Raw genomic sequence first — 16,712 nt, forward strand, 5'->3', positions numbered from 1 at the left:
TGCTGATTTTGCATTTTTGCAGTGGGTTCTGGTACCTACCCCCGCAAAAAAGTTGGGGAGCACTGTATAATTTTAGGTACGATAATTCCAATAATTATTGATTTTATGTACAGTATGTACCAACTAACATAGCCTATAGGCTCCATAACCGTTACCTGGTGCTTGAGAATAGGCTGGGTAATCAAAGGTTACAAAAGGGATAGAAATATACAGTATGGATATCCGTTTAGTTTTGTCTTAATTGAGTTAAGAAGAATTTGTGAGTAAATCCTTGTAAGGCAGTGTCAGTGTAGTAATTGTTAATGAATATTTTAATACATTACCCTTATTTTATAAATATGACCAATTGATCTATGTTTCCTTACATCATACTATTGACATGTACTTGTGGCCATGGAGGCCTGGGTTAATTTGAAGTGTTTGCAGCCTATTCAGTGATATAGGTAGCTAACATTTGGTAGTTTTTATTAAGCACTTGTTATTTTTATCACGACTGAGCTACTATTATGCATGGACCTACACATTACCTGCGCTATAGGGAATTGCTCAGTTTGCTTTTTGCCTGTGGAAATGGCTCATGACTACCTGCCATAAGCCAGCCCTTGAAGGAATAAAGGAGAATTTGTTTAGTGGTTGGACATATGCTTTTGGTACCAAGTTTAATTGAAGAAAGAGCTCATTTTTAAGCTGTCTCTAAGGTTATTGGTTTTAATAGGAATACAGAAGAATCCACATTTGGGCTAATACTCCAAAAGTAGTGGATTCTAGGAACTCCCACTTCAACCCCACCGATGGAGACAAGAAGTCTTTCCTTGGGAGAGAGGTCACTGGTACCTGACATGAAGCTGATATAGCCACTGGAATCCTGTATGAACTCACTGAGCCAAGGCAGTTGTATCAACCTGCCTGGCAGCACAGAAAGTACAGCAAGTGGAATTTCCTATCAGGGATGCCTGCATGAACTGATGGAGCCAAGGTAGTTGTATCACCACTGCCAAGCAGTAAAGAAGTCCAGGATAAATCGTTACCCCCCCTAGAAGGTACAGACACTTCAGCTGGGGTTGGTGGACCCTATCAGGGTCCCCTCAACACAAGATTGCTGCTTGGGAAAGGCAAGATTCTCACTGGAAGTATTTCTCTCAGGTAAAGCAGAAGACTGTTCCTTAGATTTCCCGGATTCAAAATGGAAATTTCAGTGGCTATATCTGCTTCATGTCAGGTACCAGTGATCTCCCTCCCAAGGAAAGACTCTTTGTCTCCTTCGGTGGGGTTGAAGTGGAAGTTCCTAGAATCCACTACTTTTGGAGTATTGGTCCAAATGTGGATTCTGCTGTAGGAAGTCCCCGGTTAATGGCAGGGGTTCAGTCCCCGACTGGGTGCTACTAATCAAAAACTGCCGCTAACCAAAAATTGGCGATAATAGCGCCGAAAACCCCACTTAACGGTGCCGTTAACCGGAGAATGGCGCTGAAATTCCCACTTAATGGTGCTGTTAACCGGAGATCAGCACCAAAATCCCCACTTAATGGCGCCATTAACCAGAGATCAGTGCCGAAAATCCGGTTAATGTAGTCGCTATCCAAGAGCTGTAACACCGAAACGCTGTTAACTGATGACAGCAGTAAGCGGGGACTGCCTGTAGTCCTATTGAAACCAGTAACTCATAGATGCAGCTTAAAAATGAGGTCTTTCACCAATTAAGCTTGCTACCAAAAGCATGTGGCATATTTCACACAGGTCCAGCCACCAACCAAATTCTCCTTTATTCCTTCAGGGGCTGCCTAATTGCAGGTAGTTATGAGCCATTTCCACAGGCAAAAAGCAAACTGAGCAATGCACTCTGGCGCAGGTAATGTGTAGGTCCGTGCGTAATAGTAGCTCAGTAGTGATAAAAGGAACAAGTGTTTAATAAAAAATACCTAGTGTTAGCTACCTATATCACTGAATAGGCTGCAAACACTTCAAATTAACCCAGGCCTAGATGGCCACAAGTACATGTCAATAGTATGATGAAAGGAAACATGATCAGTGGGTCATATTTACAAAATAGGGATAATGTATTAAAATATTAATTAACAATTACCACAATCACTTTGCCCTAAAGGATTTATTCACAAATTCTTCTTAAGTCAATGAAGACAAAACTAAATGGATATCCATACTGTATATTTCTACACCTTTTGTAACCTTTGATTACCCACCAGTCTCTTCCCAAGGACCAGGTAACAGTCATGTAAACTATAGACTACGTTAGTTGGTACATACATAAAATCAATAATTATTGGAATTACCGTACCTAAAATTATACAGTGCCCCCCAACTTTTTCATGGGGATAGGTTCCAGAATCCACCGCAAAATTCCCTCTGAAAATGTTTATAAGTGTTTATAATTGCCAAATACCCTGTACCCCTTCAACTAAATTGCTTATAACTGCCTATTTTAACAGTTCACTGCCAAATTTAATAGTTCAAACAAAAATATACCATAATTATCATACTAAATTTGATATAATTTCAAACAAAAATACACCGCAAACCATCAACTCAAAATACCCAAAGTCACCTTACATTACCACAATACAACTATTACTCTAAAGTATATATACCCCTAAAATGCTTATAACAATGATTTACTAATTTTCAAATATTAATATTAAAATGTAAATACAGCAAAATATCTATAAAATGTTTAACTCTTAAGGGGCAGGCTAATTATATATAATGCACACCCCCAGACAAGGCAAACTTTAAGGTTGGCTAGTTTAAGAAAAAACACATCAATGGAACAAGGAAGAAATGCAAATGCACATGATTTAAGAAAAAACAATTCTAAAAAATTTTCACTACCTTCCACAGGAAGTTGAAAGCGACTACAGTAAACCCCCCGTATTCGCGTTCTCATGGTTCGCGGACTCACGCATTCGCGGGTTTCTCTGTGGAACATATCTAGCCATCATTCGCAGAAAATTCGCCCATTCGTGGTATTTTTCACTGAGAAATATTCACTAATTACTGTATTTTCATATAATTTTCATGAATAAATGCACTTTTTGTGATAAAACTATTAAAATACTCAGGTATAAGCATTTTTACAGGGTTTTTCTTGGTTTAAGCTATCAAAATGGGCAGTGTTTTTAGAGGGGTTTTAAGCATTCACAGATTTGACCTATTTGCAGGGGGCTGTGGGACGCATCCCCTGCAAATACGGGAGGTTCACTGTATTTACAACCCTGTGGGGGGCCTCTTTTACAAAACACTAGTAAATTTACCAAGTTATACATGTTCTAATAAATTATTTTATTTTATTTTGTAAAATTATAATTACAACTTACACAATATCATAACAGATAAGAACTAAAATCAGTAACAAAATCTGAGCATATTTGTTGTAAAATATTTATGTAAATTTACTGAGATTGGGAAATGCAATAACCTTTTCTGGATTTATATGTTTTTTCTAATATTTCTTTGCAAAATTACAACTATAACTGACACCATACCATAAAAGATAAGAACTAAAACCAACAGTAATCCCAGGCTATATTTATGAGCAAATGAATAAAAAGACGTCATGGCAGAGAGAGGAGCAAGACATTCCCCCTCCAAGGCAAGAACAATACTGAAGTTCCCAAGATGCCCACAATTGAGCTGAGCTGAATTCTTTAGTTGCCACAATTCATTTATGGGCCATTGAAGTATTGGAAACACTTTAATGCTCAATACAGACAAATTGTATGGCGCGTAATGTTAACCCTTAAACGCCTATTGGACGTATCATACGTCGACTAAAATTGTCTGTTGGGTGCCAAGTGGACGTACCGTACGTCGACTACAAAAAATTTCAACCTTCGGTCAACTTTGACTCGACCGAAATGGTAGAAAAACGCAATTGTAAGCTAAAACTCTTACATTCTAGTAATATTCAATCATGTACCTTCATTTTGCAACAAATTGGAAGTCTCTAGCACAATATTTCGATTTATGGTGAATTTTGAAAAACTTTTTCTTACTCACGGGTGTTAACTCAGCCGAAAATTTCATAAATTCTTTCGTCATTTTGTCGTAATTTTTGCACTGTTCTATATTAGCCGTTACATAAAGTTTTATATATGAAAATGTGCGCAATTTCATGTACAATACAGCAAAAATACAAACCATGGTTGTAGCTTTATCAGTTTGGAAATATTTTCATATAAACCACGATAACTGCCCAAATTTCAACCTTCGGTCAACTTTGACTCGACTGAAATGGTAAAAAACGCAATTTTAAGCTAAAACTCTTACAATCTAGTAATATTCAATCATTTACCTTCATTTTGCAACAAATTGGAAGTCTCTAGCACAATATTTCAATTTATGGTGAATTTTTGAAAAAAACTTTTTCCTTACGTCCGCGCCAGAAATTCTTTCGTCACGTTGTCGTAATGTTTGCACTGTTTTATATTAGTCGTTACATAAAGTTTTATATATGGAAATGTGTGCAATTTCATGTAGAATACAGTACAACAGAAAATAACTCATGGTTGTAGCTTTTACCAGTTTTGAAATATTTTCATATAAATCACGATAACTGCCAAAATTTCAAGCTTCGGTCAACTTTAACTCGACCGAAATGGTCAAAAAATGCAATTATAAGCTAAAACTCTTACATGAGCCAAAAATGAACTCTTAATCTTGAAAACTAAGCGTGCTGTGATTTTTTGAAAAAACTTTTTTTCCGCTTTGGCGCTAACTCACCGAACGCCGCCGGCATATGGGAGATGTTTTTGTAAATAGGGCTTTGGCGTTAAAGGGTTAATCAGTATATTCCTAATTCCACCATTGGAAAAACAGTCTGGCTGAAATTCAGACCCAATTGGAATTGCATTATTGAAGCTTATCAGTCACTTAATATTTCAGTTGCTATATTAGATCCTGATCCCAAGAAGAAGTTAAATAAAATGCTAATGGCTATTTTAATATGTCCCTAGAAAGGTCATCAAAATTTGGACACATGATCAGCCATGGTTTGATGATACATGTAGATGAGCCTACCATGACAAACAGACCAAATTCAGTGCATGGAGAAAAAATTGTTCAAATTAAAATGACACCATTTTTGTTAAGTCTCACCACTCTGCGAATGGAACTTACCATACAGCCGAGAGTAACAGCCAAGAGAAATTACAATAATTCCTTGAAGATGAAATTTGAAGGAATTATTGAGCCTTATCTGTGGTGGACCAAATTGGCATCATCTATCTTTGGGTCAGGCTCATTTACCATTCCACCACTACTAACTAAGAGATGATGGGCTATTGGTTACAGGCCATAAGGAAAAGGCCAAACTGCTTCATCGAGCTTTTGAAGCTAAGCAATCAGCTGAGTATGTCCCTCTCCATGATACTTGTTATCCTGAACCTGTTCTTACAAAATTTGCATTTTGCTCCAGGGATGTTAGGAAAATTCTGGATAATCTTGATAGCTGGGGTGGAAAAAATCTTTATGGTTTCTTCCCTTTGTTTTTAAAAAAGTTTTTAGTGTGTTGTCTCCCAAGATTACTAGGTTTCATAGATTTTTATGTCAACATAGTATCTTTGTGAATGAGTGCAAGCTTAGTAATACATTGCTTGCTCCAAAGAGTGGCATATCTGCAGACTGCAGTAACTACAGGCCAATCTCTATTCTCCCTGTGATCCTCAAAGTTGAAGAAAAACATATTTTTAAGCCACTATATAAGTATGTGGAATTATGTGGAATCTAAAGGATTGTTAGTTGATAGTCAGTATGCATACAGGAAGCAGCTGTATGTAGTTTATAAATAAGTACAGTACAAGGCACTTATTTATAAACTTCAGAATCTTGGAGTGGGTGGATATGTTTTAGGATTACTTGGAGATTTCCTTACAGGTAGGCAGCAGCAAGTTGCTGTGGACAGGATCTTTAGTGAACCAAAACCTATTGTGTCTGGAGTTCCACTGGGCAGTGTTCTTGGTCCACTGTTATTTTTAGTGTATACAAGTGGTTTGGTTGTTCACCTGGAAAACAAGATTGTTTAAAGTCTTCATATATGGACCGGATCGGGGAATGGTGTAGTCAGTGGGGTATGAGGCTGAACTCCAGTAAAACAAAAACACTGTTAATTCGCAGATCTCGTACTGATTTTCCACCTCATCCTCCCCTTCAGGTGGGTGGGACTTTGTTGATTGAGTCTGAAGCTTTTAACTATTCTAGGTGTAACTTTTGACTCACATCTAACTTTTGAGAAACATCTAGTGAAAGTTTCAGCAAATGCTGCATGAAAGTTAGGTAATGTACATAAGGCCTCATATATTTATAACAGTGATAAAATCAATGCAACTTGTTTTAGGTCATTTGTACTTCCTTTACGGGATGGTCTCGTTTGTCACTTTTTCATAAGTTGTATTTCAAGAGAGGTCTTTCACATTCACAATTGATCCCTGATCCCCTTTATCTGCTGAGAGCAACCAGACTCACTGAGAGGCAGCACCAATATAGAGTAAATGTGCCTTGTTGTCGAACTTCTCAGTTCCAGAGGTCCTTTATTCCTCACACCGTTGGAATGTGGAACAGCCTCCCAGCAATGTCGTGCAGTTGGAACTTCAGTAGTTCAAGGGAAAATGCAATGCATTACTTGCATTTTAATACATTTTTATCTATATATTTATTAATTAATTTTTTCTTTTTTAATAAGTGGGATCTCTTCTTTCTCTGTTTCCCTTTACTTCCTCTTACCTCTCCCTAATGAACGTCATATTCTTTGGAAGCTTGAATTTCAAGTCAATGGCCCCTGTGGGTTTGTACCATATGAATAGGTTACATCTACTGAATAATAATAATAATAATAATAATAATAATAATAATAATAATAATATGGGTGCCGTGGCAGAGTGATTTAGCTCATCACTGGACTGGTTAAGCAACATTGGGGCTGGTCAGTCTCTGGATGGGTGACCCTCTCACCTCGGCATTGATTATTTGGGAAAGGATCTTTTACCACAATTTCATCAGTCTACTCAGCTGTAAATGAGTATCTATCCCTGGTGGGGTAGGGTCCAGCTATGGGCTAAATAGCCAAACTCAGCAGTGATGGAAAGAAATGAAAGATTAAACTGACAAAGACATATATGGAACCTCTGGCAACAGAGGAGTTTTGCCTGGCAGCTACGTATACAGCCCAATGAGTGGGGAGGACGGTCAGGTACTTGGAGGTTGTCATCCAGCAACTGACCACCACAACGACAGTAACCAGCAACCAGAGACTGGAGCTGCAGAGGCAAACCAGAAGAAGAAATGGACAAGAGAAGAAAATAAGGAAATATGGAGATGCTAAATCAGAAGCAACCTGACAGAAAGAGGATATAGAAGATTGGTCAGCATCTGGAATAAGAGAAATAACCTCTCAAACAGAACAGAGGCTGGCAGACCAAGTAAGAAATATAAAGAGAAAGAACTGTCTCTCCACAAGAGAAAGAGAGGAACTGGAGAAAGAAATAACATCCAGCAACGAAGGACAAGAAGATGAACTAAGAGACGATACCACAGAAGACGACAGGAGTGATGAGCTACCAAACAACGGCACAGGAGGAAATACCAAAGATGTAACAGAGAGGTCAGGATGAGTGGAAAAGGTCAGACAATGGATGAAGCCAGATACAGAAAGAACAAAGATCCCCTCATTGAAAGCCTACAACACAAAGAAACTAAGGGGGAAACAAGTGAATTTAATGAAATAATGAGACTAATACAAACCACTGGTGTCATAGAAACAAATAACCTTGCGTACACAGGGGCAAGACTAGTAGTAGTAGAACTCATGGGGATGCAAACACCACAACACCAACACCACTACCACTATTACCATCACAACCAACCCAACAGAAACCAAATCAGCAACCTCCTTGGAAAAGGCGCCTGGAAAAACAAATCATGGCGATGAACTCTGACTTGAGTAAACTGAAAGAGATGGCAGAAAAGAGGCTAAGAAGCAAGAAAACAAGAGAGGAACTGAACGAGAAATACAAAGTACAGGAGAAGGGACTAAACACAATAGAAGATATAAAACAGAGGCTTAATGCTAAAGCACATAAGATCCAATGGTACATGAACAGGAATAAAGGATATCACCAGAACAACTCGGAACCAACCAGAAAAGACTATACAGTCAACTAAGAGGGTTGACTGGGGAAGACAACCACCAGGAAATTCCTGAAGCTGAGCCAAGTAAGAGACTCTGGGAAAACATGGAGCAATCCAGTATCACACAACAAACATGCAGCATGGCTCTAGGAAGTCAAGGCAAAAGAAATGGGGAGAATAAAGCAAAGATGTGCCAAAATCACTGCAGACACAATCAGACACCAACTAAAGAAAATGCCCAACTGGAAAGCCCCAGGTCCCGATGAAGTCCATGGATACTGGCTCAGAAACTTCAAGGCCCTACACCCAAGAATAGCAGAACAACTCCAGCATTGTATCACAAACCACCATACCATACACCGAAATGGATGACCACAGGGAGAACATCCTCAGTACAGAAAGACAAAAACAAGGGAAATATAGCAAGAAACTACAGGCCTATCACCTGCCTACCAGTAATGTGGAAGTTACTAACAGGTATCATCAGCGAAAGGCTATACAACTACCTAGAGGATACAAACACCATCCTCCACCAACAGAAAGGCTGCATAAGGAAGTGTAGGGGCACAAAAGACCAGCTCCTGATAGACAAAATGGTAATGAAGATTAGTAAGAGAAGGCAACCAACCTAAGCATGGCATGGATTGACTACAAGAAAACCTTCGACATGATACTGCACACACGGCTAATAGAATGCCTGAAAATATATGGGGCAGAGGAAAACACCATCAGCTTTCTAAAAAATACAATGCACAACTGGAATACAGTACTTACAAGATCTGGGATAAGACTAGCAGAGGTTAACATCAGGAGAGGGATCTTTCAAGGCAACTCACTGTCCCCACTACTCTTTGTAGTAGCCATGATCCCCATGAATTCTGGATACCAGCTCAAGAAAGGAGGCAACATAATTAACCATCTGATGTCCATGGACAACATCGAGCTGTATGTTAAGAGCATCAAGGAAATAGATACCCTAATCCAGACTGTAAGAACTGTATCTGGGGAGATCAGGATGGAATTTGGAATAGAAAAATGTTCCTTGGTCAACATACAAAAGGCAAAGTGACAAGGACTGAAGGGATAAAGCTACCAGACGGGAATAGCATCAGACACATAGATGAGAGAGGATACAAATACCAGGGAATAATAGAAGGAGTGGATATAAAACACCAAGAGATGAAGGACATGATCAGGAAAGAATATATGCACTTAAGAAGATACTCAAGTCTAAACTCAATGCCAGAAACATGACGAAAGCCATAAACACAAGGGTAGTACCAGTAATCAGATACAGCACAGGAGTAGTGGAATGGATGAAGGCTGAACTCTGCAGCATAGACCAGAAAACTAGGAAACACATAACAATACACAAAGCACCACACCCAAGAGCAAATACAGACTGACTATACATAACATGAAAGGAAGGAGGGAGAGGTCTACTGAGCAAAAAGGACTGTGTCAACATCGAGATCAGAGCACTGGGTCAGTATCTGAAAACCAGTGAAGACAAGTGGCTAAGAAGTGCATGGGAAGAAGTACTGATAAAAGTAGATGAAGACCCAAAAATATACAGAGACAGGAGAATGAAAAACAGAACAGAGGAATGGCACAGCAAACCAATGCATGGACAGTACATGAGACAGACTAAAGAACTGGTTAGCATTGAAACATGGCAATGGCTACAGAGGGGAGAGCTCAAAGAGGAACAGAAGGAATGCTAACAGCGGCACAAGATCAGGCCCTAAGAACAAGATATGTTCAAAGAACAATAGATGTAAATAACATCTCACCCATATGTGGGAAGTGCAATATGAAAGATGAGACCATAAACCACATAGCAAGCGAATGTCTGGCACTTGCACAGAACCAGTACAAAAAGAGGCATGATTCAGTAGCAAAAACCCTCCACTAGAGCCTGTGCAAGAAACACCAGCTAGCTAGCAGTAATAAGTGGTACAAACATCAACCTGAGGGAGTGATAAAAAACAATCAGGCAAAGATCCTCTGGACTGTGGCATCAGAACACATAGGGTGATACATCCCAATAGACCAGACTTGACGCTAATTGACAAAATCAAGAAAAAAGTATCACTCTCTGATGTTGCAATACCATGGGACAGCAGAGTAGATTAAAAAGAATGAGAAAAAATTGATAAGTATCAAGACCTGAAAATAGAAATAAGAAGGATATGGGATATGCCAGTGGAAATTGTACCCGTAATTTTCATAGGAACACTAGGCATGATCCCAAGATCCCTGAAAAGGAACCTGGAAAAACTAGAAGCCGAAGTAGTTCCAGGACGTATGTAGAAGAGTGTGCTGTTAGAAACAGCGCATATAGTGAGAAAAGTGCTGGACTCCTACGAAGGCAGGATGCAACCCAGAACCCCACACTGTAAAAACCACCCAGTCCAATAGGATGACTGATAAACCAAAAAAAAAGTAAATAAATAAATAAAATTGGGAATTTGAGGCCTGGCCCATAGGATTCCAAGGATGGTGTAGTAGTATCTGTTTTAATTTGCCTTTCAGCAAAAAAGGATAGGGACACCAAGAGTGTAATTTATCACATTTATTATTGATGTCAGATACTGTATAGCAGTGTAAGTATTCCAAATCTTAACTGGATTTGATTCAAGAAAGATTATGTTGGAAGTTGACAAAAGACTAAAAAAAATTCTCAGTTCCACAAAAGTTTCAAGCCAGGTAAGAGATGTTATTACTCATATGGTCTCATTTTAATGGAAAGGAATATCATTAAATACATGTACAGTTTACTTAATGGAAAGGGATATGATAATAAAAACATTTAGATGGATTTAATGCTTTCTTTGTCAACAGGTTCTGTGGGAGAGTTACGAAAAGGAATTGACAAAATGAATCACCACAGCTGTAGCACTTCAAGGAGTGATAGTCCACTGGAGTCTTCAGAGCGAAAAAAGAAGCATAAGAAAAAAGACAAGGAAAAAAAGGAAAAGGTGAGTAACAGCTATCTGAGGTGTAGGGGTGAAATAAATGTTATATCTTGCTGAAATGAAAAAAATTTCATTTTACCAGTGTTCTTAAGAATAATAGCTTTCCTTTATTCAATACTGAAGAATAATTTTAAGGGTTTGAAAATCAGGCTGTTACAATGCTCTGTTTAACAGAAATTTTTGGATGGTGGATAGTTGTAAGTAAATAGTAAGGTATAGTTAAAAAGTATATTCACAGAAGAGTCATTCATGCTATAAAGGTCATCTTAGAGTTTTTTTTATTAATTTAAGTAAAAATACAGTAAGATTATCAAAGATTACTTCAACATTATTGAAAACCAGACATGAAAACAGTTTTTTAATAGGATTGTGGAATCCACAAATTTATGTTCATATGAAGTGATTCATTTCACTCTTGGAAAAATATATAAAGTGCGCTTGATCACCGTGTTTTCTCATGAATTTTATACAGTCACACTCATTTGGTGCATGAGGGTGTATTATTTCCATGTTTGTCCTGTTCCTCAATGTGTAGGTAATTTTCCATAGTTATTTTTTTTAAGTGTGCTTCCATCTTACTCATATACTGAACCCCTACCTTCTCTTTTGTGAGGAATTTCGATTGTATTCCTATCATCATTCCAATCTATTTTAACTGCTGCTACTAACACTGGTGTAAGTAATGCATGCTGGTTTTGTTAGTATCCTTATGTACAGTTTATTTTTGTCAGGCTATAGCACTTTCCTCAATATATGTATAGCATTGTTTAGATTTACTTTCATCTGGTTATGTAAAAAAAAAAAAAAAAACATATAAATGAGCAAATGGTGAAAGACAGAGAAGACTCTCTTTAGTTTAATGGCAGGCCTTGGAGGGAGTATAATGTTTTTGTTACTTGGGAGCTGGTTATCTTGATGCTGAATGCAGTGGCTCTTATTTAGAAGTCTGTCCTTGATATATACTCCTGAACTGTATGCCATGTTGGTGTGACTGAAAAAATTTTACTTGGTTTTGAGAGAGTTTTATCATTTTTAATAACTCCAAAATACATTGAGGTAAGCTGCTGTGGTAGTCAACTAAATGTGAACTGAGTGTCAGCACACATCAGAATAGAAGGCAATAGAAGGCCAGACAACTTTGCAAGTAACATGGCAATAAAAACCCCCCTGAGAATAATTCCCTTGTCACATTTATCACTTAAGAAAGGAGTGGTTGATTACGGGGTTACAGCAGTCATAAAAAAAATGGCAATTCAGAAGCTTCAAACAAAGCTTTAATATGGTGTAACTTAGAGTTAGTTATGATTTGGCCAAAAGTTAAGGGCACTAATATGTTTGCAGATACACTGGCCTCCCATTTAGTGAAACTATGAAATGCTTGAGTTTGGTTAGTACTTGGATTTATGACCACCAATGAATACATGGTTAAATTAAGTGACTATTGGATGACTGACCAACCTGGAATTCCATATGCTATTGGGACATAGGCTCATAAGCAATTGTAACTGTTGCTGGAACTTTCAACTATAGGCAGTACCCGCTTAGCAGCTAGCAATGTTGTTAACCGGATTTTCGGCGATGGTAAGCAATTTTCGGCGCTGGTAAGCAGTTGATCACCGTTGGTAAGTGGTTTATCAGTGCTGGTAACCGGTTATCAGCACCGATATACGGTTAACAGCGCCATTAAGTGGTTTATTGGCGTTATCTAGCGGCGCTCAGCTGGGAACAGAATCCCCGCTGTTAACTGGGGACTGCCTGTATCCTTAAGATTCTGAAGGGAACAACAGTGGGTCACACTGAGACCCAAAAAGACAATATAGTGTGGGTTAATGAAGTAACAAGAAGTGCAGTTTTCTTAGTTATTCAAAATTCTAAAGATTGGTGCAAGTTCACTATGCATTTCCAGGGGTTGCATGTTTGGTGGTCGGAGGTCAGCCTATCAATAAATTCTCGGATATGCTAGACTTTAGCCCAATATACTGCACTCTTACTAGTTCCCTCAAAATCTTTTCTGAGAGTACTGCATCATTTTGCAACATGGAAAGCAAAAACTGCTGTAAGAGTTGTAATTTCAAAGTCCAGCAGTATTGCAAGGTATACATGGCCAGCTACATAAGCACTGTGGTATAGGAGGCTTACAGGACAGCTAAACTTCCGAAACATTAGCAGAATACCATACTATTGCCAATACTGTGCCAAAAGGTATTTGAAGAAAATTAAGGTGATACAAGTGTAAGCTGATACAGTATGTTAAAGTCTGAATACAGTATATGTTAAATAATAGCAAAATTCAAGGGCTATTAGGTAATGTTAAATCCTAATCTTGGAATTTTGTAGCTTTTGTTGGTTATTTAATATTAAGGAATTCTATTGTAATGTAAGCATTTTTAATGAAATAGTTTGTAATGAAACTATTTTTTGTATAAAATAGTACTTTTGTCTGTGGATTGTCAAAGGGTATTTGTTATTCTTTATTCATGTTCTGACCTCATTGAAGCCCTTGTACACTTATCTTTTAATCTTGATTTTCATCTTTTGATGTTTGTTGATTTATAGGTGAAATTAACTTTTCAGGATGATGAGAAATCTGGGAAAAAGCACAAGAAGAAGAGTAAAGATAAAACCAAAGATGTGGAAAAAGATGGAGAAAAGAAGAAGAAAAAGAAGAAGAGAGATAAAGAAAAGGATGAATTAGAGGAGTTCTTTGGAGGCTCTCCGGAGAAGGAATTTGATGAAGCTTATGAAGCCATCTAAACATTTCAAGGGTATTTGCTTATTTATTGATACAGTTCCACAAGACATAGCTAGACTGATGAAAGTTGCGTTGTGTGATCATAAATCTCTCATAGGTATAGGTGGCTGTCAGGTAGATCAAGACTTTAGCCATTTGATTACCTTTCAGCTCTGTCCCAAATATTATGCCTTGTTTGTTCAAGTAACAAAACTAAGTTATTAAAAGATGCCATTATAAATTTTGTAAATGTCTACTATAATTAGAGAAGCTCTTATAGGCTTTTGCTATTAGAAGAGGGTGGCGAGTGATAAAAGTGCCTCTAGGTGTGGAGATATATGTCAGATTGTGACTGTTATCAAGAGATATACAATATTTATGGGAAGACAAAGACATGACTAAGTTAAATTTATTGACTTTAGTGAAATTAGATATTGATTTAGGCCATTTGTTTGCACACTGTATTGTATTTTGATTAAGGAATAAAGTTTTATTGTTAAAGATACAGGATGTGTAGATTATTGGCACAATATGACATAATCTCCTTTTCACCTAGGTATTGGTACAGTTTAAGTAAGAGTATGTTATTTGGTTTTATAGTGGCATGAATTCTTATGAATCTGCTACATGTATTAAGCCATCGTATAAAGCACATTAGTTTATGTTTTGTAAGTCTTTTGTTAATTGTATAGAATCCATATTTGTATAATAATAGTTTCTCTTATATAATGGTGTGCATTTATATGGGCAAAATTAAAACTTATTTATACACAGTTGAACATATTCCTACATTATTTAATGATATAAAAGGAAGTTTATCTTGTCAACATAAGTCAAATAGTTTTTGTAACGAAATATGAAGGATGATGCAAGTTAAGGAGAATAGGAATTGCTGTTTTATTCAGAAGGAATCAAATTCATGTAATATTGAGAGTATGTCAATGTTGTGAGGGATTTGTACCATCATGAAAGTGAATACATACTTAGATTTTTCCACCTAGATGTTGCCATTTTTTCAGAATCTTTATTTTATTACAAGTTGATTACAATTTTCAACATTATCTGTTGCTAATGCAAACAGCAGTACAATGCAGTGAAGTTTTATATCTGAAGAAGAATAGATTAGACAGGTCTCTCTCTTTTGGGCAGGATGTATTTTCTATCTTATCTCATAAGTATGTTATTGTGTTCAGAGAGTAATCTCCTGAAGGGTTAATAGCTGTATACTGAAGGACAGCAGGGACAGGTATCAGGTTTCTGATTCATGATGAAATAAGAGTCGGTTTATGATAATTGATACTTGATTCCATTTCTAATCTCTTTCTTTTTCAAGCTCTTGATTGCTTTCTCTGGTCCACTATATACTTTGTGTGTTTTTTAACATTCTGAGTAATTTTCCCCAAGAACATCTTGTTGATAAGTCTTGGTTGGTAGTAGGAGCTTAAACAGGGTACTGCCATCAACCATAGCAGCACAGGAGTATTTGTTGTATTTGATCTTCAAGTGTTTGTAGCATTGCTTTGGCATTTTGCCCTTCAGGAAAACCAAGTGTGCTGAAAGAATTTTTTAGGAGGTTATTGACATTCATAAGTGTGACAAATGTGGTGAACTCAAAGCAAGTAGATTTAGTAGTTGGCACTATTCAACTGAAAAATCTTTATGAAGCAATCTTTACTGTGAAGCATCGATCATTACTCTCCTCTCTTCAAGTGGTATGTGAGTCTTGAATCTCTTGTTACTAGACTTGACTAGCATACTAGCATGACACCTTGTTGATGGGACTTTAATTTTGTTCATACTTTTCGTGTTCATAACTTAAAATGTACATGTCAGATGAAGTTACTTAATTTTCAGTTTTTATGGTGTTATTATCTAGAGGTATTTGTTATTTTCTTATAATTTAGTTCAAGTAGACACAGACTTAAATATGAAAAGAATATTGAGTTCAGACTATTGAATAATGATGAATATATCATGAACTAATTCTTGATAAAAGCTAGTTGAATGTTTGCTTTGGAAAAACTCAGCAGACCCTATTCTGAGTACAGTCCTGTAACTCTTTATAGTGAAATTGTAGTGAATGTTTAAGTGATCAATTTCTTTTGTTCGTATGGGTTGCAGTCTCTCTTACTTGTAATTATCTTGATGGTAGTACATAATGGACCAATTGAATGCTGAATGGATCTTGACATGAGCAAAGTGATACTAGTTGGATAATAGTTGTAACATTTCCCAGTAGGGGTATCCTCACTGCCTCACCTACCAAAGGTGTCACTTTTTGACTGTTTCATCCATACCAGATGTGTTTATCAAATGTTTTTCCAAGTAACATGTTTGTTCATCCAGTTACTTTATATATTATGTTTCCTTCAAAGTCAGTACAGTAAATCCCTGTATTCGTGGGGGATGCATAACCCCCCCCCCGCAAAAAGCTAAAACCCGCAAATACTTAGAACCCTTCTAAAAACACTTAGAACTGCCTATTTTGATAGTTCAAACACACACAGAACAAACTAAAAATGCTTATACAGGTGTTAGCCTACTTACAATGGGGTTAGGTTCCAAAAAAAAAACCTATCGTTTGTTGGTAAAAACGTAAGAAATACCAAAATGTATCTCAAACACAGCCTAGCCTACACTAGGGTATTCAGTACCATGTACAGTATACATATATGGTAGCCTACCCTACACTATAAAGTATACTCTATACATACATGATATAGTAATCATTAATATCAGCTAATTCTGGAGGTTCATGTAAAGTGACTTATGATAATTCAATACAAAGAGAAATTGAATAACAAACAAGAATTAGCTTAGCCTACACTATGGTATATTGTATACATTTATGATAGTGTAGCCTA

General features: G+C 37.2%; 1 protein-coding gene across 1 annotated transcript in view; it reads left to right on the forward strand.

Moving 5' to 3' along the window:
• Positions 1 to 16,487, forward strand: part of LOC136828841 (rab-like protein 6) — a 122,729-nt gene extending 106,242 nt beyond the window's left edge. The window contains exons 13-16 of the mRNA XM_067087115.1: positions 4,971 to 5,146; positions 7,353 to 7,601; positions 10,956 to 11,120; positions 13,692 to 16,487. Of these exons, the coding sequence (XP_066943216.1) occupies positions 4,971 to 5,146; positions 7,353 to 7,601; positions 10,956 to 11,120; positions 13,692 to 13,871 (770 nt within the window). The 3' untranslated portion in view covers positions 13,872 to 16,487. The remainder of the gene's footprint in view (positions 1 to 4,970; positions 5,147 to 7,352; positions 7,602 to 10,955; positions 11,121 to 13,691) is intronic.
• Positions 16,488 to 16,712: the final 225 nt, after the last annotated feature.

This window comes from Macrobrachium rosenbergii, chromosome 3, assembly GCF_040412425.1.
Source record: "Macrobrachium rosenbergii isolate ZJJX-2024 chromosome 3, ASM4041242v1, whole genome shotgun sequence".
Lineage (NCBI taxonomy): Eukaryota > Metazoa > Arthropoda > Malacostraca > Decapoda > Palaemonidae > Macrobrachium > Macrobrachium rosenbergii.